At 46.3% G+C, this 26,102-nt stretch overlaps 1 protein-coding gene across 1 annotated transcript in view; it reads left to right on the top strand.

Annotated features, from left to right (window-relative positions):
• Positions 1 to 15,322, top strand: part of LOC126176550 (uncharacterized) — a 954,985-nt gene extending 939,663 nt beyond the window's left edge. Inside the window, exon 7 of the mRNA XM_049923708.1 lies at positions 15,015 to 15,322. Within this exon, the coding sequence (XP_049779665.1) occupies positions 15,015 to 15,322 (308 nt within the window). The remainder of the gene's footprint in view (positions 1 to 15,014) is intronic.
• The last annotated feature ends 10,780 nt before the right edge of the window (positions 15,323 to 26,102 follow it).

Here is a 26,102-nt window from a genome sequence, read left to right as displayed (position 1 = left end):
CCGATTTCTCATACACAAACAGCAGTTTACCGGCGTTGCCTGGTGAAACGTTGTTGTGATGCCTCGTGTGAAGAGGAGAAATGCGTACCATCACGTTTCCGACTTGGATAAAGGTCGGATTGTAGCCTATCGCGATTGAGGTTTATCGTATCGCGACATTACTGCTCGCGTTGGTCGAGATCCAAGGACTGTTAGCAGAATATGGAATCGCTGGGTTCAGGAAGGTAATACGGAACGCCGTGCTGGATCCCAACGGCCCCGTATCACTACCAGTCGAGATGACAGGCATCTTATCTGCATGGCTGTAACGGATCGTGCAGCCACGTCTCGATCCCCGAGTCAACAGATGGGGACGTGTGCAAGATAACAACCATCTGCACGAACACTTCGACGACGTTTGCAGCAGTATGGACTATCAGCTCGGACACCGCGGCTGCGGTTACCCTTGACAGGAGCGCCTGCGATGGAGTACTCAACGACGAACCTGGGTCCACGAATGGCAAAACGTCACTTTTTCGGATGAATCCAGGTTCAGTTTACAGCATCATGATGGTCGCATCCGTGTTTGGCGACATCGCAGTGAACGCACATTGGAAGCGTGTCTTCGTCATCGCCATACTGGCGTATCACCCGGCGTGATGGTATGGGGTCTCATTGGTCACACGTCTGGGTCACCTCTTGTTCGCATTGACGGCACTTTGAACAGTGGACGTTACATTTCAGATGTGTCGCGACCCGTGGCGCTACCCTTCATTCGATCCCTGCGAAACTCTAGATTTCAGCAGGATAATGCACGACCGCATGTTGCAGGTCCTGTACGGGCCTTTCTTGATACAGAATATGTTCGACTGCTGCCCTGGCCAGCACGCTCTCCGAATCTCTCACCAATTGAAAACGTCTGGTCAATGTTGGCCGAGCAACTGGCTCGTCACAATACGCCAGTCTCTACTCTTGATGAACTATGGTGTCGTGTTGAAGCTGCATGGGCAGCTGTACCTGTACACGCCATCCAAGCTCTGTTTGACTCAATGCCCAGGCGTATCAAGGCCGTTATTACGGCCAGAGGTGGTTGTTCTGGGTACTGATTTCTCAGGATCTGTGCACCCAAATTGCGTGAAAATGTAATCACATGCCAGTTCTAGTATAATATATTTATCCAATGAATACCCGTTTATCATCTGCATTTCTTCTTGGTGTAGCAATTTTAATGGCCAGTAGTGTATTAATGTTCCACACTAATATTTACTTTATTGTTAGTTGTGGACCGGCCTTCGGGACACACATGCCCTACTAGGGCGCGTTCGTAAATATTTTTCCAGACAGGCGTCTCATAATTTGGCGCTCGCCTCTCTGCACTCTTTTGCCTCGTGCACTTTCACTGGTGTCATTTTTTGCTACTAATTGTGATACACACTGTTTACAAATCTGGCACTGAAGTCCCTTTGAGCTTTGCGTCCCAAGCGCCTGCTACTAATTGTGATGACATAACGACTGTGGCGTCTGTGACGTTCGGAGCGACGGCATGTGTCGCCAGCTCCGTGTTCGTCGTGGAACAGAAACGGTACGTTTCCGGACACGGATTCCTATTCAAAATATTATGTTCTCACTCCCCTCTACAAGCCCTAGAAGTTTGTAACGGGAATTTACGAACACCATGAATGTGCGCTGATCAGGTAGAACATTATGACCACCGACTTACCATCTACACTCCTGGAAATGGAAAACAGAACACATTGACACCGGTGGGTCAGACCCACCATACTTGCTCCGGACACTGCGAGAGGGCTGTACAAGCAATGATCACACGCACGGCACAGCGGACACACCAGCAACCGCGGTGTTGGCCGTCGAATGGCGCTAGCTGCGCAGCATTTGTGCACCGCCGCCGTCAGTGTCAGCCAGTTTGCCGTGGCATACGGAGCTCCATCGCAGTCTTTAACACTGGTAGCATGCCGCGACAGCGTGGACGTGAACCGTATGTGCAGTTGACGGACATTGAGCGAGGGCGTATAGTGGGCATGCGGGAGGCCGGGTGGACGTACCGCCGAATTGCTCAACACGTGGGGCGTGAGGTCTCCACAGTACATCGATGTTGTCGCCAGTGGTCGGCGGAAGGTGCACGTGCCCGTCGACCTGGGACCGGACCGCAGCGACGCACGGATGCACGCCAAGACATAGGGTCCTACGCAGTGCCGTAGGGGACCGCACCGCCACTTCCCACCAAATTAGGGACACTGTTGCTCCTGCGGTATCGGCGAGGACCATTCGCAACCGTCTCCATGAAGCTGGGCTACGGTCCCGCACACCGTTAGGCCGTCTTCCGCTCACGCCCCAACATCGTGCAGCCCGCCTACAGTGGTGTCGCGACAGGCGTGAATGGAGGGACGAATGGAGACGTGTCGTCTTCAGCGATGAGAGTCGCTTCTGCCTTGGTGCCAATGATGGTCGTATGCGTGGTTGGCGCCGTGCAGGTGAGCGCCACAATCAGGACTGCATACGACCGAGGCACACAGGGCCAACACCCGGCATCATGGTGTGGGGAGCGATCTCCTACACTGGCCGTACACCACTGGTGATCGTCGAGGGGACACTGAATAGTGCACGGTACATCTAAACCGTCATCGAACCCATCGTTCTACCATTCCTAGACCGGCAAGGGAACTTGCTGTTCCAACAGGACAATGCACGTCCGCATGTATCCCGTGCCCCCCAACGTGCTCTAGAAGGTGTAGGTCAACTACCCTGGCCAGCAAGATCTCCGGATCTGTCCCCCATTGAGCATGTTTGGGACTGGATGAAGCGTCGTCTCACGCGGTCTGCACGTCCAGCACGAACGCTGGTCCAACTGAGGCGCCAGGTGGAAATGGCATGGCAAGCCGTTCCACAGGACTACATCCAGCATCTCTACGATCGTCTCCATGGGAGAATAGCAGCCTGCATTGCTGCGAAAGGTGGATATACACTGTACTAGTGCCGACATTGTGCATGCTCTGTTGCCTGTGTCTATGTGCCTGTGGTTCTGTCAGTGTGATCATGTGATGTATCTGACCCCAGGAATGTGTCAATAAAGTTTCCCCTTCCTGTGACAATGAATTCACGGTGTTCTTATTTCAATTTCCAGGAGTGTATATAAACCGCACAGGCGATAGCTGCGTCGCCTGTCCAGGAATGACTGGTAGTCAGACACACGAGCGTTGTATCTGGTATCAGTGAGCGGGCTGTCCGTGTGCACAATGGGAAGGCGCATGATCTATCTGAGTTTGACCACCGGCGGACTGCAATGATCCCGGAGGCTCGGCGCGAACATTTCGGAAACTGCACGACTTGTCGGGTGTTCGAGGGGTGCTGCAGTTAGTGTCTTCAACACGTGGCGAAACCAAGGTGTAACCACGTCCAGACGTCGTGGGGTTGGGCTGCCACCCCTCACTACAGGTGTTGTACGTCGTAGGCTGGACAGACTGGTGAAACAGCACAGGTGGAACTACTCATACCATCAGACTTTAATGCTGGGCAGAGTATAAGTGTGCCTGAACAAGTAGTGCAGCGAACTCTGCTAGCGATGTGTCTATTCAGTCGACACAGTTTTCGATAATTCAAGTGCTCGGTCACAATGCCATACGAAACACTACGAGAAATGGGAACCGATGGCAGCATGTGCCTTCAGTCCCAAAACGACCACTGGATGGTCGAAATAGGTTGTGCCATCATGAAACGCATATATATATATATATATATATATATATATATATATATATATATACAGAATAATCACATGTGCGTTTCATGATGGCACAACCGATTTCGACCATCCAGTGGTCGTTTTCGGACTGAAGGCACATGCTGCCATCGGTTCCCTGAATATATATATATTCAGTTAATATTGTTTTTTGCTTTTGTTAACATTCATCTTCTAATCTCGTCCCCAGGCAATAACCATTACATTCAATATACACTGATCAGCCAGACTGTTATGAGTCCCTGCCTAATGTCCACATTTGGCACGGATAACAGCGGCGATGCGTCGTGGCTGGAGTGAGTTGGCAGCACATCTGCACACACAAGTCACCTAATTCCCGTAAACTGCTGGGAGGAGGGCGATGAGCTCTGACGCCATGTTAAATCATATACCAGAACTGGCGAATTTGGGGACCAGCACACCAACGGGAACTCACCACTGTGTTCCTCGGACAACTCTTTCACACTCCTGGTGCATTATCTTGTTGAAAAAATAACTTTTTACGGAATAATCACATGTGCGTTTCATGATGGCACAACCGATTTCGACCATCCAGTGGGCGTTTTCGGACTGAAGGCACATGCTGCCATCGGTTCCCACTGCGCTATCAATAATTCTCTCAGCAATTCCTTCAATTTTAATCTGCTGTTCAAAACCAATAAATTGTGGTAAGAGTCCTCAGCTATCCCTGAAAAATCTTTTTCAATTTAAAGTCTGATTCGAGATCTATATCTTGCTACTATGCAATCTATATGAATCCTTCTCGCGTCGCTATGTCTCTTCCACCTATACAGCCTTCTTCCATGATTCATAAATTAATTGCAAGGAATTATATTGATTGTGCTCTGTGCGAAATTCTATTTGGTACCTTCTCTCTCATTTTCCCCCCAGTGCACACTGTCCTCCTATTTTTCCTACTCTTGCATTTCCTGCTACCAAATCCCAGTCCCAAACCATAATTAAACTTTCATTTCCATTAACGCCCTTGCATATCTTCCTTTATCCCATCTTTCAATTTATCGTCAGGTGAGCTAGTTGGCATATGAGCTTGCATTATTGTGGTGGGGATTGGTTTTGTGTCTATCTTAGCTATGCTGTTCATAGTAGTTTAACTGTAATAATATTTTCTTATTCATTATTTAGTCTACTCCTGCATTACCACTACCTGATTTTGTATGTATGACCCTATATGTAACTGAATAGTAGTCTTGTGCTTCCCACCACAGCGCTTCACGAATTCCCACTACACCTAACTTCAGCCTGTCCATTTCCCATTTAAAATTCTCTGACCCACGTAAACAGTTAAGGAATATAACATTCTATGCTATGACTTGTAGAACCACAGAATTGGTTTCCCTGACGACATTCTGAGTAATTCCCACCCGGATATTTTATCGGGGGACTGTTCTACTTATGGAACATTTTACCCAAGATGATCCATCATCGCTAAATTATATAGTACAGCTGCTGACCCTTGGTAAATATAAAGGCTGTAGTTCCCCTAGATTCCAGCTTTTTGCAGCGCCGATATAGCAAGGATATGTTACTGCTGCTGCGGCTGTGGATGCAGCTGCTGGTATAGACTTTGAGAGATCGCTGACCCGTTGCGACCGTCATTTGTGTAGACTTCTTTCCGTTTTTTTCTTGAAGGACGTTGCCCGGCATACACCATCTTTGGAGGTTCTCTACATGTAGCATTCCCTTTATACGTTACACATTAAACAAACTAAAGACATGAAATCATATTATTAGGAAATTGGAATTAAGTCACGGGGTGCAGATGCATCCACACAGCAAACAGCGGCAACGTCAATAGACTTCGCCACTGCAGAATACTTTGTTTCGGTTTGGTAAGAAAGTCACCAGACCATCAAGATAGACGTGCAGCTCCACGAAATCATGGGTACTCCGCTACCGTGGCTCTCCAACATCAGGAACATAGTCTCACCAAAGCTAAGAGGACAAAAAACAACTATTAAAGAATACGAAAAAATATTACACAAATAATTACCTATTGGAGATGTAGTATTGAATTTGCCAAATACACGACTAAAATCATGAAAGCCAATATGTATGCAACAGGACAGAACGTCTTTAACCTAGTAGACACGTGGAAGAATGGCTGGGGAACTCAGTAATCGTCATCTCATATCTGATCCCTCAGAAGTACTGCAAGGGTTCAACTACCCAAGTAAGGACATAGGCTCAATCGTATCGAAAGTGGTCACATAAGACGAAAGGTCATGATTTATTGTGCGGACTTGTGGACAGCCCAAGTGGTGACTGTAGTGCGTCTGAGCAAACCTTGAACCATGCCCTGTTAGAAAATTTGGTGGATTGGGTGCTAAGAAGTGGGTACAAGACGTGACCATCGATGTCTATTTGTCGACTATTCTCGCATGCTACATATCTTAATTCTGCGTGTTCGTTACGTGAATCTATTACAGGGGTTGGACAAAAACATCGAAACACCCTGAGAAATACATGCTTGAACATAAATGCAAGCGGTAGCCGTTCCTGCAGGTTGTGCTGTCGCATTTGACCACGTACGGCACCTGTGCAATGCGCTCAATGCCTTGCAAGTGTCAGTCGTGGTCAAAACCGTGTTCTGTGGAGTTGTTAGTGTATTATGTCGGAGCTAAGTGAATTCGAAATTGGATATGGTGTGGGTGCTCTTAGGGCGGATGCTTCCGTAACCAAGGTAGCCAAAGTGTCTCAAGACGCACCGCATACAAGAATTACACTACATACAGGGAAAATGGAAAAACATTATCCGTTGAGTCACAACGTGAACGGAAGTGCGTGCTGAATGGTCGTGAGGCGGACGGTGACTGAAGAGGATTGTGAAGAAAAACAAGCGGACAGCAGCTGTAAAATTCACTGGAGAACTGAACGTCGCATCCACGAACTTTGCCGGTACCAAAACAACACGAAGGGTGCTCCATGAGCTGGAAATTGCACGTGAGCTGGAATTCCATAACCACACATCAGTGACGCGAATACCTGTAACAGAAAATCTTGGTGCGGAAGCCATAAAACGTGGGTTATGTAGCAATGGAAGGAAATCGTTTGGTGATATGCCTCTTGTCTCACACTGTTTCCAACTTCTGGCCGAGTTTAAGTCCTAGGAGTGGAACATGTCGGGCTTTCGGTGATGCTTTGAATAGCCACAGCAGGGTATTAGGTTGGCCCCATAGGCATTCTGCAAGGTCGCAGTACTGCAAAGGATTATGTGAACATTTTGGCTGATTAGGTCCAACACATGGTGCAACATTTTTTCCCCAGCGGTGATGCTGTGTGTCCAAGACAATATGGCTCCTCTTCACACAGCTTGCATCGTCCAGGACTGGTTTTGTGAACATAAGGATCATTTATCATTTGTCAAACATCCCCCCCCCCCCCCCCCCCCGAGACCGCCGCAGTCACAAGATTTCAGTATTATTGAGATTTTGTGTCGAATTTGGAGAGACGAGTGCATGATCGCTACCTGAACGTGCCAAAATTTTGTAGAAAGAATAGTATACGATTTACTTGAAAACCATACAGGACTTGTCTATTCCGAGGTGATTGGAAGCTGTTGCTAAGGGGTAAGCTAGATCGAATTGGACATAATAATATGTTGTGTTTTTAGTGTTTTTGGAGTTTCTACATTTTTGTCGATCCCTTGAATGTCTTTTACGTTCTCTTTTACATGGTGTTCGGAAATTCTCGTTACAAACTTCTAGGATTTGTAGAGGGGAGTGAGTAAATAATATTTTGAATTGGAACCCATGTCCGGAACAATAGCGTTTCCGTGCTACATCCGTCGGAAAACATGTTTGCTAGGTAGGTATGCAATAGGGAAGTCAGGATGGGAGGTGGTTACGTCGGATCGACTGATGTCATTTGATGTCTATCGTAACTCTCTGACCTGGTTAGAGTCTCATTCACGTATCTGTGAGTGTTAGATCAACATGGTTGGGTAAACGTTTGTAGAATACAGCGACATTGTCCTTCTATATGCCGAAGTTCACGGTAATGGAAGAATTGCTCGTCGCTTTTATCAAGATCTGTATCTACAACGTCCGACTCCATAGGATGCAGTTTTCGACACAAGAAAGAAAGGGGTACCTTCACAGCCAGCAGGCGTGACAGTGGTCCTCCAAGGAGACGCCGCACACCCAGAACTGGGCCACGTTGAGGAGAACCCGTGAAAGATGTAATGTAATGTGTGAGAAATCTTATAGGACTTAACTGCTAAGGTCATCTGTCCCTAAGCTTACACACTAGTTAACCTAAATTATCCTAAGGACAAACACATACACCCATACCTGAGGGAGGACTCGAATGTCCGCCGGGACCAGCCGCACAATCCATGACTGCAGCGCCTAAGACCGCTCGGCTAATCCCGCGCGGCACCCGTGAAAGGTACACGAGGAACTGCACATGTTCTTTTGTTATTAGTGAGTGGAATTGCAAAACGAGTGATGTACTGCCTCACACCCACTCAATTCACTGTGCAAGTGGCCGCGTTACCTACATGTTTTCAAACGTCTGTAGCACGGAAACGGTACGTTTCTGGACGTGGGTTCCAGCTCAAAATATTACGTACTCACTCCCCTCAACAACTCCTAGAAGTTTAACACCCTGTATGTACACTGATAAGCCAAAACATTATGACCATTTTTCACCGCGTCGCTGGATGCCGCCTGGTGGAGCTGCGCGTACATGATGCGATAACAAATGTATGTAAGCAGAGCACACACGGACGGTGCATCACCCTACAGATGATATGGGCTGCAAATGGGGAATCCATTGAGATAAGCTACTCTGACAAAGGGCAGATTATTATCACACAGAGCATGTGAACGGGTATCTCGAAAAAGGCGAAGCTGGCCGAATGTTCACGCCCTACAGTCGTGAGCATCTACGGAAAGAAGTAAATGGTTGGACGTCCACGATTCTTCACGGGACGTGGGGTTCGGAGGTTTGTCTGCTCTGTAAAGTAGGGTAGATGGTGGTCTGTACCATTTCTGCCGAAAGAGCACAATGCTGGTGCACGCACAAGTGCCTCGGAGCACACCGTTCATCGTACATTGTTGAACAAGCAACTCTACAGCAGTCCACCCCGACGTGTTCACGCGTTGACGCAACGACATCGCTAATTACGATAGCGGGGGGTACGGGACCATCGGGAATGAAAATGGAAATTAGCGTATGGCATCGTTGGCCGGGAGGCCCCATCCAGGGAAATACGGCCGCCAAGTGCAAGACTTATTTCAGTCGAAGCCACATTGGGCGACTTGCGCGCTGGTCATCAGGATGAAATGATGACGAGGGCAACCCAACACCCAGTCCCAGAGCGGAGAAAAATCACCAACCCGGCCGGGAATCGAACCCGGGCCCGCTTCCAAGGGAAGACGAGCACGTTACCACTGAGCTAAGCACGCGGATGGGACCATCGGGATTCGACTGTGGATCAGTGCAAACGTGTCGGTTTTTTGGGTGAATCACATTTTTGCTACACTAGGTCGATGGTCGTCACAACAAACGCCTTTATCGAAGTGAACGGCGGCTCGAAACGTGCAGCGTGCCACGCACGCAGGCTGCTGGGAGCAGTATTATGCTATGGGAGACGTTCTCCCGCACTTGCAAGGGACCTGTGGTAGTAATCGAAGACACGCTGGTAGCTGCGAAACACCTGCATCTCTTCATGCTTGATGCCGTCCCCGACACCAATGTCATCAAAAAATGGCTCTGGGCACTATGGGACTTAACATCTAAGGCCATCAGTCTCCTAGAACTTAGAACTACTTGAACCTAACTAACCTAAGGACTTTTTATCATATTGCAACCCCGTCAGCAACTGTGATAGACTAATATTTTGAAGAATCGGCCTCAGTTGCGCAACTTTTCTGGTCTTTACCAGGTTTCGACTAAGTTAATCTAGCCTTCTTCAGAAGTATAAAACTGCTATAACATGCCACAGTAAGGCACAGCCAACATTAAAATTAAAACCTATAGCACCGTGGTACTATGTCGAATTAAAACTACTTAGCTGAAAACCAGAATGAGATTTTCGCTCTGCAGCGGAGTGTGCGCTGATATGAAACTTCCTGGCAGATTAAAACTGTGTGCCGGACCGAGACTCCAACTCGGGACCATTGCCTTTCGTGGGCAAGTGCTCTACCAACTGAGCTACCCAAGCACGACTGACGGCCCGTCCTCACAGCTTTACTTCTGCCAGTACCTCGCCTCCTACCTTCCAAGCTTTACAGAAGCTCTCCTGGTTCGCAGGTTTTAATTTTAGTGTTGGCTGTGCCTTACTCTGGCATATTATAGTAATTTCATGCTTCTGAAGAAGGCTAGATTAATTTAGCCGAAACCTGGTGAAGACCATAAAAGTTGCGCAACTGAGGCTGTTTCTTAAAAATATTAACCTACGGACATCACACACATCCATACCCGAGGCAGGATTCGAACCTGTCACCGTAGCGTTCGGGCGGTTCCAGACTGAAGAGCCTAGAACCGCTCGGCCACAGCGGCCGGCCCCCAGTGTCATCTTTTAGCAGTATAATTGCTCGTCTCTCGGAGCCAGACCCGTGCTCCAGTAGTTTGAGGAACATTATAGTGAACTCAGTTGATGTCTCGGCGACCAAATTCGCCTCATGTAAATCCTGTGGGATCTATTTGGATTGCTATCTGGCGTCACCATCGCGACCGAAAACCAGCAGCCGTTATTTAGGCGAATTACATGACCCGTGCGTAGACATCTAATGTCTTCCACAAACCTACCAAGAAACTGTCGGATCCCTGATACGCATAATCGGTGATGTATTTCGTTCCAAAGACGGACAAATAAGATTTTGAGCAGGTGGTCATAATGTTTTGGCTCATCAGTGTATTACAAGTTTGTAGTCCAGTTTATTGCTGTATTTATACGAGGATGAGTCAAATGAAAACCTTAAATTTGTAATAACAAATCGAAATTTCGCGCCGTTATCCTGTAAGCGTGCTACAAACAGCGTGCAGAATGGCCTGTAGGTGGCAGCACAGTGCAGGTGCACACATACCGTCGCAGTATAAGCCGGCCCATTTGCGACTTACACCAGGGAAGAACAGCGTTCTTTTATTCGGTTTTTACGTAGTGAAGGTGTGAAACATATTGAAATTCATCGAAGAATGAAGGTTCAGTACGGTGATGCATGTTTGTCACAGCAGTAAGTCTACGAATGGAGTAGGAAGTTCGCAAATGGTGTGACTTCAGTGGAAAATGCTCCTCGTCCAAGTCAGGCACAACGAGCTGTGACTCCAAAGAACAGTGCAGCAGTTGAAGTCATAGTGAAGGAAAACCGCCGAGTGACATTGAAAGACACTGCAGCATGTTTACAGATTAGTCATGGGCCAGCACACCACATTGTGCATGATGTGCTCCAGTTTCACAAAGTGTCTGCAAGATGGGGGCCACGGCAGCTGACTCCTGAAATGAGAGAACGACGTGTTGATGCTTGTGAAGAACTTGTTCGGCGCTTTGAACGAGAAGGTGATGGCTTCCTTGCAAGAATCTTTACTGGGGACGAAACCTGGGTTCACTTCCACCAATCGGAAACGAAGAGAGCGCCATTCCTCATCACCAAAACCAAAGAAGTTTCGAACAGAACCATCAGCAAGGAAGGTTAAGCTGACTCTCTTTTGGGACGAAAAAGGTGTCATTTTGGTGCATTACATGCCTAGAGGGACCACTGTCACCAGTGCATCATACACAAATCTCCTAAAAACTCATCTGCAGCCTGCAATCAAATCAAAGCGACATGGATTGCTGTCAGTAGGTGTCCTTTTGCAACATGTCAATGCAAGGCCCCACACTGCCCGTACAACAGTTGCAACAGTCACAGACCTGCATTTTGAGTGTCTTCCTCATCCACCATACTCACCAGACCTTGCTCCAAATGATTTCCATATGTTTGGACCACTCTAAGACGCAATGGGAGGAAAGAAGTTCCGTTCTGATGAAGAGGTACGGCACGCGGTGCATGGAGTGATTCTACATCTACATCTACATTTGTACTCCGCAAGCGACCCAACGGTGTGTGGCGGAGGGCACTTCACGTGCCACTATCATTACCTCCCTTTCCTGTTCCAGTCGCGTATGGTTCGCGGGAAGAACGAGTGCCGGAAAGCCTCCGTGCACGCTCGAATCCCTCTAATTTTACATTCGTGATCTCCTCGGGAGGTATAAGTAGGGGGAAGCAATATATTCGATACCTCATCCAGAAACACACCATCTCGAAACCTGGACAGCAAGCTACACCGCGATGCAGAGCCGCCTCTCTTGCAGAGTCTGCCACTTGAGTTTGCTAAACATCTCCGTAACGCTATCACGCTTACCAAATAACCCTGTGACGAAACGCGCCGTTCTTCTTCAGATCTTCTCTATCTCCTCCGTCAACCCGACCTGGTACGGATCCCACACTGATGATCAATACTCAAGTATAGGTCGATCGAGTGTCTTGTAAGGCACCCACTTTGTTGATGGACTACGTTTTCTAGGGACTCTCCCAATGAATCTCAACCTGGTACCCGCCTTACCAACAATTAATTTTATATGATCATTCCACTTCAAATCGTTCCGTACGTATACTTTCAGATATTTTAAAGAAGTAACTGCTACCAGTGTTTGTTCCGCTATCATATAATCATACAATAAAGGATCCTTCTTTCTATGTATTCGCAATACATCACATTTGTCTATGTTAAGGTTCAGTTGCCGCTCCCTGCACCAAGTGCCTACCCGCTGCAGATCTTCCTGCATTTCGCTGCAATTTTCTAATGCTGCAACTTCTCTGTATACTACAGTATCATCCGTGAAAAGCCCCATGGAACTTCCGACACTATCTACTAGGTCATTTACGTATATTTTGAAAAGCAATGGTCCCATAACACTCCCCTATGGCACGTCATTGGTTACTTTAACGTCTGTTGCGCGGACTATCTAAAGAATTTTTTTCTAAAGGAATTTATGGACTTTGTAAGCGCTGGATGACTTGCATTGAGAGTGGGGGAGATTACGTTGAAATGTGATACAGCTTTGTACCACTTCTGCACAATAAATAATATTTTTTTAAAAATATTTAAGGTTTTCATTTGACTCACCCTTGTATTTGTGTATGTGCTGCTGCTGTGTGCCTTACAATGAATAACTAATGTTAACCAGATCAGTCAATCATCCAGATTGTTGCCCCTGCTACTAAAGTGGGCGTCATTTACGACAGCGGCCGAGATCAGGTTTGTTCTGCGCATCTGACGTCACAAAACACAGTCAGCCAATGAACAGAGAACGACGTTGCCAGAGCTCGACTGCAGTGCAGAGCACGGTTGAGTGTCTTCAGTTTTAGAAACGTTCAGTGATAAATAAAGTAATTGAACAAAAGCAATGTCTTGATAGCAGACTTTCTATAAAAGAAAGTTTGAGAAAGCATTCTTTATACCAATTGCTTCATATTCTATTAATTAGTTAAACCAAACAAGCAATAAGCCTCCTAATTCAGACGATAGCAAGGAAATTCATTCTCACTAACCGCTTTTTCGCAATAAAGAACAGCGGTAATTGTTTATTTCCTATTGTACTTCGACGAAACGTGAGTAATTCATAGCCATACCAACACTATTTGTCGGTATTTTGCGTGATTATTTAAAGTACACCAGCAGATCTATTGAACGACGAGCTCTGAGAGCGTAATGGTTATGGTGTTTAGCTACTAAGTAAAAGGTTCTGTGGTCAAACCTTGTTCGATGCTTAATATTTTCTTTATTTAAAAACAATATTGAAGTGTCTTACTTCATGCATTTTATTCGTTTGAATGTAATTTTTTGAAATTTCTACTGGCAACTAAAATCGACCATATGGAAAGTATACGCTGTGGACTTTTAGCTCTGCAAACTCTTCAAAATTTCGTGCAATGATTTACTACATTTAATGCTGCACAATAACTGCACTGAACAACGAAACAAAGTCAAGTCATTTATGGGGGGAAGGTATCAGTCAAGAAGATGTGTAAAAATCAAATTTTTGGGCCTAATAGTTTTTGTGAAATCGAATAATAAGTGTGTCAGCAGTTGGAAACACCATGTGTCTGCACAGGAGAGCAGTGCAGTAATGACTAAATCGCGCACAGCGCGGAATGCGGAGAGCACGTCTCTGTAGCAGCGAAAGGGCTAATGCGGCCGTGGTGGCTTTACTTCATAAACTGCGCGCTCCCCCTGTTGTGTACATAGTTCTGCGTAGTCAGCGCGTACATAACTTTCCCACTAGAGCGCGCCCCGCTGAGCACAACAGCGCAGGCGCAGCGCTCGTCCACCTCCGCACTACGAGATGGCGCTGCCTTAGAGCAAATTCTGCTTCCGCCGATCCGCGTATTAATGTGTAACGCAGCCAATGAAACTGCTGCTAACGTAGAACCTTTTCTCCTCGCAGATCACACTCCCGCAGTGATACCTGAACGTGCAGGTATTATAATGAGTGTAGAGACCTCCGATTAGTCAGTCTGCATTAGTCTGTACGAGTCTGCATTTATCTGCACCTGTCTGTACCAGTCTACATTCGTCTGTACCAGTCTATAGTCAAGTTTCAGTCGGCGCCTAATAAGATTACCGTTTTCCTGTACATAGCCATGAAAATAAATGTATAGACACTTTTGTCAAGTATTAGAGATATGTGAGAATAAAATTAATGTACCAAGACCAAAGGAACTTCAGATTGTCAATTGTAAATAGCATCCAGAATCCAGTTAAGTAACGTTTATGCTTGTTATTATTTTAATAAATGTGTGTGAAAATTAATCAAGTTCTGTTTAAAGTTGGTCACCATCAATCTGCTACTTTAAGCGTGCAAGTGGCATTTCTATCGTCTGACCTAACGGCAGAAGAGAAACACGCCACAATAAGACCACGAGACACATTGCTGACACTCGCCTACTTCGTTAGAGCGACAAGTGAAATAATCTGATGGTGTGTGTACGGAAGGTCTTACAGTACGCACACCACACCCCCCTAAACGTAAGTTTGTGAACTATACTATACTATGGCGCTGCTTCTCTTGGCGCATACAATTGGCAACGCAGCAATCTCCCGCGTCTGGGCGGGCATGCGCGAGCCGCCAAGATAAAAGAATTGAACTGAAACACTCATTTCACTATGGCGAATAACAACGAAAGTTTCGTAGGCCTAGGGAGTAGTTGCAAGGGGAACTGACCACTGACTACTGGAGACGGGGCAGTAACGGCGGCCGCTCCCGCGACAGGCACGGACGAGCTGTCGCTGTCGCGGCTGCGCGCCAACACGGGCGACTTCCAGCGCTACCAGTACCGGCGCGAGTCGCTGCCGCGCGGCAGCTGCGGGCCCGCCCAGCCGGCCGTGGCGCGCCTCCACCACTCGCGCTCCGTGGCTGGCGCCTCGCCCGCCCCGGAGGAGCTGGCCGTCGCCGTGGGCGGCTGCGCCGGCCGCCAGCTCTACCGCCGCGGCTCCGACTACCGCAAGCTGGCCTCCGGCTCCGCGCAGCAGCGGCCGGGCTCCGCCTCGCCCTACTCCATCACCAGGTGCGGCACCTAGTAAAGTAGCAGTCAGCGATTTTTTTCTTTCCTCTATTGTTATTTTGACACCTTATACAAAAGGTAGGCCGGCAGCGGCAATACTACGCCGCTCTTCGGCCACAGATCATACATTTATTGCAAGTGGAGACATCGAAAAACGAAACAACGCGGTGGATAGACAACAGTAGACTCACAAATTTTAAAAATACGTGAAGTCGTTCACAAGTGCAGCGTTCGAAGAAAACCGTTCAGCACTCGGGCACTAACAGAGACGACAGAAACGGCACACGTGAACAAAGGAGCACAAATGACGAAACACTGAAACACTAACACGTTGGCACGCACAAAACACTGGCGACGATCTCCGGCGCGCGAATGTTCACTTTACGTGTAAGAGTCCGGGGACCTGCCGAAAGGGGAAAAGGTGGGGGAGGAGGGAGAGGGGAGGGGGTAGATGCCAGTGGCAGAGGAGATGGGAGGGGGAGGAAAGAAGGTAGGGGAAGCCCGGGGGGAGGAGGGGGGAGGAAGGGAGGAGGGAGAGAAGGGAGAGAGGGTGCCCTAAGGATAAAACACAGGGTGTGGAAGGGGAGGATCAAAGTTGGTAGGAGGGGTAGGTGGAGGGGATGAGGGCATCATCAGGGAGGGGGAGTTGGTGGAAGTCACCTTGGGCGAGGGTATGGAGAGTGAAGAGATGGAGAGCAGGTGGGACGTGGGAATACAGGCATGGCAGCAGACAGGGTTTGGGAAACGATGGGAGAGACAAGCATGTGAGAGGGATCAGGTTTAAGGTGTAGAGGATCGGTATCCGCAGTCAGCGATATCTTCTTTTTTTTCTATGTTGAGTTTTGATTCCCCCCGAAGGGGGTGGGCTGGCAGCAGCTTAGTACGGCGCTCTTCAGCCTACAGAATTTGTTTTCAAAAGATGAAGACAATAAATAATAAAAACAGGCGATAAAATCGGAGACTTAAATGGTAACATGGCGGAAAATCGCAGAACTTAAAACATAGAACAAAGGGATGATGATGCTAATAAAATACATATGAAGAAGACAGGTAAAATAATAGACAGACAATTAAAAAACACGGCGACAGTCTGGTTTCTGTTCGCAAGAGACGTAAAATTCACATCCAGCGACAGCATGATTTCTGTTCGCAACACTTTGGAAAGACGAACAACACTGAACATTCACTTCAACACTGCACTAAAAAGTTGGCGTTCCACAGCTGAGGGCAGATGGGGGGAACCTGGAGAGATGATGGGAAAGAAAAAGGGGGGAAGGAGAGGAAAAACGAAGGGGGGAGGGGGGAAAGGAGCCGATGGAGGACGAGGAGCCATAAGAGATGGGGGGGGGGGGGGTGCTGGGCAGACGCAACAGGGAGTGGGGAAAGGCAGAGGAGGGGAATACAAAAGGACTGGGGGCAGGGACAGGTTAGGCGGGGAGAAAAAAAGGATGGAAGGGGGGGAAGAGGGAGCCCAGGAAAAGGACAGAGGAAAGGAGGGGGGTGAGGATCAGAGTTGATATGAGGGATAAATGGAGGGAGAGAGGGCATCATCCGGGAGGGGGAGTTGACGGAAGCCACCTTGGGAAAGGAGGTGAAGGGTGTAGAGATGGAGGATAGGGGGACACAACAGTGAAGGCGTGGCAGAGGGTGGGGATGGGAGAGGAGTAACCAGGGAGTGAGGGGGATCAAGGTGGCGGGAGGTGTAGAGTATGCGGATATGTTCGAGGAATAGGAGCAGATGGGGTAAAGGAATGAGGTCGTAAGGTCGTAGAGGACCTGCGTGAGGGACGGGAGGTGTATACAGAAAGTGAGGTGGAGTGCATGGTGCTCGACGATTTAGAGGGACTTATAGAATTTGGCGGGTGGCGGATATCCAGGTAGGACTGGCATAACAGAGGATGGGATGGATTAAGGATTTGTAGATGTGGACAATGGTAGAGGGGTGCAACCCACATGTCCAGCCAGAGAGGAGTTTGAGGAGTCGGAGGCGGTTGTGGGCTTTGGATTGCATGGAGCGGAAATGAGGGATCCAGGTGAGGTGATGGTCAATGGTGAGGCCAAGGTAGGTGAGGGTGGGGGAGAGGAGGACAGGACGGGCGTAGATGGTAAGGGAGAAATCGAAGAGCCAGAAGGAGCAAGTGGTACGACCTACAATGATTGCCTGGGTCTTGGAAGGATTGATTTTCAGGAGCCACTGGTTACACCATGAGGCAAAAAGGTCAAGGTGATTCTGGAGAAGGCGTTGGGACCGTTGGAGGGTAGGAGCGAGGGCAAGGAATGCGGTGTCATCGGCATACTGCAAGAGGTGTACTGGGGGGGGGGGGGGGGGTTGAGGCATATCTGCCGTGTACAGGAGGTAGAGGAGAGGGGAGAGGACAGGGCCCTGGGGCACACCTGCAGAGGGTTAGAAGGTGTGGGAATTGGCATTATGGATGGTAACATAGGAGGGGCAGTGGGAGAGGAAGGAGGCCATCAGACGGATGTAGTTGACAGGAAGGGCGTAGGTTTGGAGTTTAAGTCAGCGATACACTGTTGGCCATTAAAATTGCTACATCGCAGAGAATAGCAAATAAGCACTTTCTGCTTACTCTAGCGATACATTATACGGGGTGTACATAAAATCCGCGAATACTCTCAATTATCTATTGCACAAGAATCAAACATTGTACAGATATCATACATATGTCATTTTGAAGAAAAACCCTGAAAGTTTTTTTTTTCATTTATACTGCCACAGCGTCGTTTAGTAATTTGCCAATAGTCTGCGCTAGTCGCAAACATGGCGACTTCAGGTGCGGAGCGATCTTTCTGTGTGTTGGAGTTTGACAAAAACAAGTGTGCTACAGCTGTTCAGTTTATTACCTTTATTACCAATTCTATGTCATTCACCAGCCACAGCTGGACAGACAGCGTCAAGATACAACATTATCCAAATGCATGAATATAACTCTACTGTGATAGTAATTTAATACTGCAAGACATATTTAAGCTATAAATTAGATTACAATAATATCACAACAATATAATAGATACAAGTATATAATGAAATTAAATATAACGGTTGCTGTTGGAGTCATGGAACTGAGCTGCAGTTCAGGTAAACACTATGCTATTACTAGAGAAGAATTCTTCAGTATTGTAGAGGGGTTACTCTTTCAGCTTACACAAAATAGTAGTTATAAACTGCTCCCATGGTACAGACTGAATGTCATCAGGGAGAGCATTAAACAATTTTAGGGCCACCATTGGGAAGCTGTTTCGTGTCTTTGCTGATCGACAGTTTGGCATGTCGATACTATCTTTGTTGCGAGTGCCGTATTTGTGAACTTCATTTCTCTTTCTGTAGATATCATGGTTTCTCTTTATGTGGAAGAGGCAGTTCAATATATACTGGCTGTAAACATTCAGAACTCCTAACGTGGTGAAAACTGGTTTACAGTGGTCTGTTTTTTTGCTTGAAGTAATGATCCTCATTGCTTTCTTTTGCAGTAAAGGCGCATTCTTGCAGCCTGCAGAATGGCCCCAAAACAACAGCCCATAATTGATGTGGCTGTGGAACATTGCATAGTACACAGTTAGCAGGTACTGTTCTGGTACCACATTTTTCAGTTTCCTCAATAGGTACAGGACCCGTGAAAGTTTGGAACATACATCTTTGGTGTGCTGTTGCCAGGTTAATTTGGTATAAATGAGAAAGCCCAGAAGTTTAACATCCGCTGCGTTACCCAGTGCTCCAGTATTGCTAGGGCAGTATATCATCCTCTGAGTTTTTTCTTCATTGGTTTTCATTTTGTTCATGATGAACCAGCCTTAGCTTCACTGAACAAGACTTCTGCTTGTTGGACTGCCTGTACAACATTCTCGCCTTTTGAGAACAAGGTTGTGTCATCTGCAAACTGGAAGGTATGCCCATTGGAGCCTATGTCATTTACGAAGATAAGGAACAGCAGGGGCACTATTACCGACCCCTGTGGCAGACCATGCTGTAGCTTCTTCTCACCTGAATCAGCTCCTTGCACGGAGACAATCTGTCGTCTGGTTCTCAGGTAGGATTCAAGAGTTTGTAGGACAGATCCCCCAATGCCATACGTTTTTAACTTTCTGGCCAGGGATTTATGTTGGATGCAGTCAAATGACTTACTAAGGTTGCAGTACTAGTGCTATAGACTCTTTGTCTTTAAAACCCTAACTTATGTTTGTAACTAAGTATAGCTGTTGCTGTTGATATGCCCTTCCAAAAGCCATGTTGCGCATCATAAAAGAGACTATTTCCTTCGAAATAACTGAATAGTTGTTCTTTCATTATCGACTCCATCACCTTCGATAGTACTGGTATTGTAGATATGGGCCTGTAGCTTGACATCTTTCAGCAAGATGGGGCTCCACCACATTTTCATCGTGAAGTTCATGGGTACCAGAGCTGTCACATTGATCGATCGGCCGTGTTACTGAAGAGGACAGCTGTTTCATGAAATGGCCTCCCCAATCACCAGATCTCACTCCGTGTGACTTTTTCTGTGGGGACACATTAAAGATCTGGTATATGTACCGTCTCTACCAAGTGATGTAGCAGAGCTCCGGGAGAGAATACAGGGAAGCGACTGCCACAGCCGACGATGCCACGCTGGGACGGGTGTGGCAAGAATTCGATTACCGTATTGACGTCTGCCAGGTCACTCATGGTTCGCATATCGAATGTCCTGAGAGTCTTAAGGGACCAAAGCACAAACATCAAGTTTTGAGAAAAAAAATGTTTGTGAGAACTGAATTTGTATACAAAGCACCAGTCACATAAGTTTGACTTGCTTTTTAACCAACTCCTGTAATTTTTTTCTCCTACTATCTACGTAATTCTGTTGCTCTCAATTCGTTCGAGCAATCAGTCATTCATGATAGGAAACACAGTCATAGCTCAGTCACTCCAAAATGATTCTGAAATTTTACTTGTTAGAATGAAATCAGGCGATGATTCTTCTTCTCTGCAGGCTCGTGCTTTGCGGCAGTCTGCTAATCTGTACAAATAAAATGCCTCGTAATTTTGGGAGCGTTGTATAATCAGTCGGGAAACCTCAGATCAAGCGGATATTTGGCTTTGATGAAGTTTAACCTTCCGAAGAAGTAATGGAGCTCTTAGATTATTAAATGCAGGTTCGTATCCAGTCTTTCGGAAGTCCCTTCTGATTAACAACTACGCAATATATCGATAAATATCATTAATTCCCAAATGTCACATACACACCTTTTTTTGAAGGAGCAATACATATATATATATTTCCTTTTTAATCGTACAGTTTGTATCAGTTATCTTCTGTGATAAATCTCAATAATCAAATTACAGTTCTTCCAAACCAAGCTCATGATAATCGGCACGAAGACAATCCCGGAAGCTCCCTTTCTTTTTTTTCTAACAACCACCAGAGAGAGTACTACAAAGAATACTTATGCGCTCATGGCATAGCTATTGTATTAACTACTTTTCGCATGGATTCTGCGAGTATGAAGATAGAAAATTAGTAAACGTCATTCAAGGGTAGAATTGTATCAGAATAATTCATCGAATATAAAGAGATATTACACTCTCAACATTCCATATTTCCTATGAAAAGAAATAATGTACCCACTTTGTGTTACAAAAGTTTAATTAACATTTATGATGCAAACTTCACAGAAGCTCTCCTGCGAAGCTTGCAGAAATAATATTTCTAATTATTATTACTAATGTTAATTCACAAAATTTTCATATACACATATAACCTATTGACAATACACAAAGGTGGCAAAAGTCATGGGATACCTCATCGTGTCGGACCGCCTTTCGCCTGGCGTTGTGCAGCAACTTGACGTGGCATGGATTCAACAAGTCGTTAAAACTACCCTACAGAAATATTGTGCCATGCAGCCTCTACAGCCGTCCACAATTACAAAAGTATTGCCGGTTCAGGATTTTGCGCACGAACTGACCTCTCGATTATGCGCCACAAAAGTTCGATGGGACTCATGTCGTGCGATATGGGTGGCCTAATCATTCGTTCGAAGTGTCCCGAATGTTCTGCAAACCAATAGCTAACAACTGTCACCTGGTAAGAAGGCGCACTGTCATCCATAAAAACTCCATCATTGTTGGAAAACATGAAGTCCGTGAACGCCTGCAAACGCTCTCCGAGTAGGCGAACACAACTATTTCCAGTCAATGATCCATACAATCACAGCACACGCAATTATGGAGCCACTACCAGTTTGCACAGTGCCTTGTTGACAACTTGGGTTCAAAATGGTTCAAATGGCTCTGAGCACTATGGGACTTAACTTCTGAGGTCATCAGTCCCCTACAACTTAGAACTACTTAAACCTAACTAACCTAAGGACATCACACACATCCGTGCCCGAGGCAGGATTCGAACCTGCGACCGTAGCGGTCGCGCGGTTCCAGACTGAAACGCCTAGAACCGCTCTGCCGGTCAACTTGGATCCGTGGCTTCGTAGGGTCTGCGCCACTCTCGAACACTTCCATCTGAAATCGGGACTCATATGACCAGGTTACGCTTTTCTAGTCATTTGGGTCCAGTCGATATGGTCACGAACCCAAGAGAGGCGCTGCAGGCGAGGTCGTGCAGTTAGTAAAGGCACTCGCGTCGATCGTGTGCTGCCACAGCCCATTAACGCCAAGTTTCACCTCATGTCCTAACGGATACGTTCGTCGCACATCCCACATTGATTTATGCGGTTATTTGATGCAGTGTTGCTTGTTTGTTAGCACTGACAACTCTACGGAAACGCCGCTACTCCCGGTTATTAAGTGAAGGCCGTCGGCCGTGCGTTGTGCATGGCGAGAGATAATGCCTGAAATTTGGTGTTCATCTCGGCACGCTCTTGACACTGAGGGTCTCGCAATATTGAATTTCCTAACTGTTCCCGAAACAGAATGTCTCAAGCGTCTAGTCCCAATTACCATTTCTTGTTCAAAGTTTGTTAATTCCCATTGTGCTTCCACAATCATGCCGGAAACCTGTTCACATGAATCACATGAATACAGATGACAGTTCTGACAATGCACTGCCCTTTTATAGCTTGTGTAAGTGATACTTCCGCCATTTGTATATGAGCATATCGCTGTCCTATGGCTTTTGACACCACAATGTAGCGTCTTTTTGACAGTTGCAAAGTTTGTAATAAGTATGCAACTAGAATCAGAACATAAAGAACAGATACTAAATGCACGATAGGACACAATCCATTTTCATGAAACAGATTCTGTGATTTTGTGTGTGTGTGTGTGTGTGTGTGTGTGTGTGTGTGTGTGTGTGTGTGTATGTTGTGCGTTGGCTAGGGCACTGCCTCCGGAGGAGGTTAGTCCCTCAAGTGTGCGGGGTAGGTTTTCTTACTGGGGACACCATTTATTTGAAAAAAAAAAATGGGACACCTTGTATTCATTTGAGAGCCTTTGGGCACGCTTTTTAGGTCCTTGAGGCCCACAGTCTTGGTATTTTTATATATACTTTTGTTGCTTCGTTGTTTTTGTTGTGATCTTTCCGATTTGATTTGCATGTTGGTTCTTAATTGTACTGTAATATGGACAGCGGAACTCTTATTTTGTGCCAAGGGGCTGGTTTCACAGTTGCCAATTCTTGTAGTTGCTGTCTAGTAGGTCTGAGCCTTTCTATTTTTTCGAAGAGTCTTCTTGTAGAGGTGTTGATTTGGTTGTCCACTGTCGGCGTGTTGAGTTCTTCGTGTATTTGATTAGTACTCGTCCACCATGGGGCGTTAAGAATGAGCTTGAAACTTCCTGGCAGATTAAAACTGTGTGCCCGACCGAGACTCGAACTCGGGACCTTTGCCTTTCGCGGGCAAGTGCTCTACCATCTGCTCAGCCTGGGGGATGAGATTTTCACTCTGCAGCGGAGTGTGGGCTCAGATGGTAGAGCACTTGCCCGCGAAAGGCAAAGGTCCCGAGTTCGAGTCTCTGTCGGGCGCACAGTTTTAATCCGCCAGGAAGTTTCATATCAGCGCACACTCCGCTGCAGAGTGAAAATCTCATTCAAGAATGAGCTTTAAGCATCTGTTTTGTAGTGTTTGAAGTGGTTTCCTGTTGATTTTACTGGTTATGCCCCACGCCGAGCAGCCGTAGAGCATCATTGATTGGACTATAGCTTTGTATATGTTTAGTTTTGTTCTCTGAAACATTTGTTTGCTGACCAGAAGAGGGTAAATTGCGTGGATGGTTTTTGATATGCGTTGTCGTTTTTGTTCTATGTGTTGCTTGAATAACATTTTATTGTCTATTGTTACGCCAAGGTACTTTACTGATGTGGTCCATGTTGGTTGTGTACCGTTTAACTCGATTTGGTCATGAATTTGTGGTCGGCGGCGTGTAAATATGATGGCGACTGTCTTCTCTGGGTTTATTTTTATCTTGTTTAGTTTGGCCCATTTTTCTGTGTATTCAACTTGTTTTTGTAATCTATTTATTGTTGTTGATAGTCGTTTGTGCGTTTCCACAAGTGCTGTATCATCTGCGAATTGTGCTATTTTCGAGTTTTCTGTTTTCGGGATGTCGTTTACATACACGGTAAATAGGGTTGGCGAAAGTACCGAACCTTGTGGTATTCCTTCTTGTAGTACTTTGTGTGCTGATCGTTTGCCATCTATCTGTACAAAGCATCTCTGGTCGTGTAAAAAACTGTCAATTATTCTGATATAGCATTCAGGTATGTCGGTCTGGTCTCGTAATTTCGTGACAAGGTTGTCCTTTCATACTTTATCGTATGCTTTCTCGAAGTCTAGAAAAACTGCAGCTGTATACTTGGAGAGATTCATGTTTTGAGTAATATATTCTGTAATACGGAGTACCTGGAGTTCTCCTGACAGTTTCTCTTGGAAGGCGAACTGTTCTTGTCGGACGATGTTCCCGTCAAGTAGTGGTTGTCGAATTCTTGGGAGCAGCATGCGTTCCAGGAGCTTTGACATGGTTGGAAGTAGGCTAATCGGTCTGTAATTATGTGGTTGTTTCAGGTCCTTTCCAGGTTTTGGAATAGGTACTATTCTGGAGATTTTCCATGCTTGTGGGAAATAATTGTTGATTAAACAGGCGTTGATGATTCTGGTCAGTAGGACTAAGGGCTTTCTAGGCAGGTTCTGGAGTTGAATATTGGAGATGAGGTCCGGTCCAGGAACGGAGTTTGTGCCAAGTCAGTTGATAATTGTTTTTATTTCCTCAGCAGTGGTTAGTTCTGGTAGGTCGCGAGGTGGTTTCTGACGTATGTTCTGGCCAGTCACATGTTGTTGATATTGGAGTATGTCTTGTTGTTGGTTTTCTTGAGGTTCTATTGTATTTTGTTGTTCGTAGGTAGCTGCAAATAGTTCCGCCTGGCTGAAAGCGTCGAAGATGAGGTTGTTGTTGTGCCGTAAGGTCGGTTTATCTGTTTTTGTGCGTCGCAAGTTTTTAATTAGTTTCCAGTCATCTCTGTTTCGAAGTAGCAGGGTACTCATTCGGTCTTCCCAGACTTCGGCTCTCCATTCTTGTACACGGTGATGTATTTGTTTTTTTAAGTCTGTTTAATTGTCTTCTGTCTTCCGGGTTGCGTGTTTGGAGCCATCGGCGTCTAGCTGCGTTTTTGAGGTACTTGAGATCTTGTATAAGTGGTGGCAGAGTGTGAACGTTTGTTTCAGGAAATATGGTTGTTGTAGATACTTTTTTATAGGCTGTTTTAATTTTGTCTGTTAGAGTGCCGATGGCTTCTTCTATTTTTTGAGTAGTTGTTAGGTCTAGTGTGGGGCGAATGTTATTGTTTAGCCATCCCTGGAATTGCTCCCAATTAATTATGGTTTTGTGTCGTGGGTGAGGCGGTTCTATTGCGTTACCGATGTGGCCCATTACTGGTAGATGATCGGAGGTGAGATCTTGCAGGGTTCGGAGATGCAGGTCGGGGTCGAGGTTCTTGGTTATGCAGATGTCAAGGACGTCCGGTTGGTGGCGCTGATTGAATGGAATGTGGGTAATATCTTCAGGAGCGGAAATTGCAGCATTCAGTCGTCCTTGTAGATTATATAATGTGTTCCCGCGTGCATTGTTCCGTCGGGCATTCCACGACGCGTTTTTTGCATTTAAGTCGCCGGCCAGTAAGATTCTGTTGTTGTTATCAAATATTTGTAGCGAGTCATTTTCTTCAAATACTGCTCTGGGGCTAAGGTATGCGGCCACCAGGGTTATTTTTCCATGTACTGTTTCTATTGTTACTATTGTGGCTTCTAGTGATGTCATTTATGGCGTAATTTCAGGATTGTGTCGTATGTGTGAGCGAATGAAAATAGCCGTTCCGCCTCCCTGTCGGTTGATTCGGTCTGTTCGGTGGCCGACAATGTCTCTGAGTTTAAAAGATTGTGTCGGACGTAAATGCGTTTCAGTCACAAATAGTATGTCGATCTTGTTTTCTTCTACGAATTCATTTAGTAGGTCTTTTTTGTTGTGTATTCCTGAGGCGTTAAAATTGCAAAAACGTAGGTTTTGTTTCCTGGTAGGTCTAATTTCCATTGTCGGTACCAAAGAATTTCATTACTCCACCGACAATTGCCATTATTTTTGATAGTATGTCTGGGGCAGTCGTAATTTTTTGAAATGTGGTAGTGATGATTGATATGATGTTCGTCCACTGTGTGTTTTGCCAGAAGTTGTTGATGTGGTTAAGGAAGTCGAGGAAAGAAGCAGGTCCAGTTGTTTGGTTTGAGGTTGAATTTGGTGCCTGTTGTGTCTGGTTAGTTGAGGATGATTCCTGATTTGTCTGGAGATTTGCCCATGTTTT

Source organism: Schistocerca cancellata, chromosome 3, assembly GCF_023864275.1.
Source record: "Schistocerca cancellata isolate TAMUIC-IGC-003103 chromosome 3, iqSchCanc2.1, whole genome shotgun sequence".
NCBI classification, from domain to species: domain Eukaryota; kingdom Metazoa; phylum Arthropoda; class Insecta; order Orthoptera; family Acrididae; genus Schistocerca; species Schistocerca cancellata.
The sequence above is the reverse complement of the archived record's forward strand: the minus strand, read 5'-3'. Positions and strand labels throughout refer to the sequence as shown.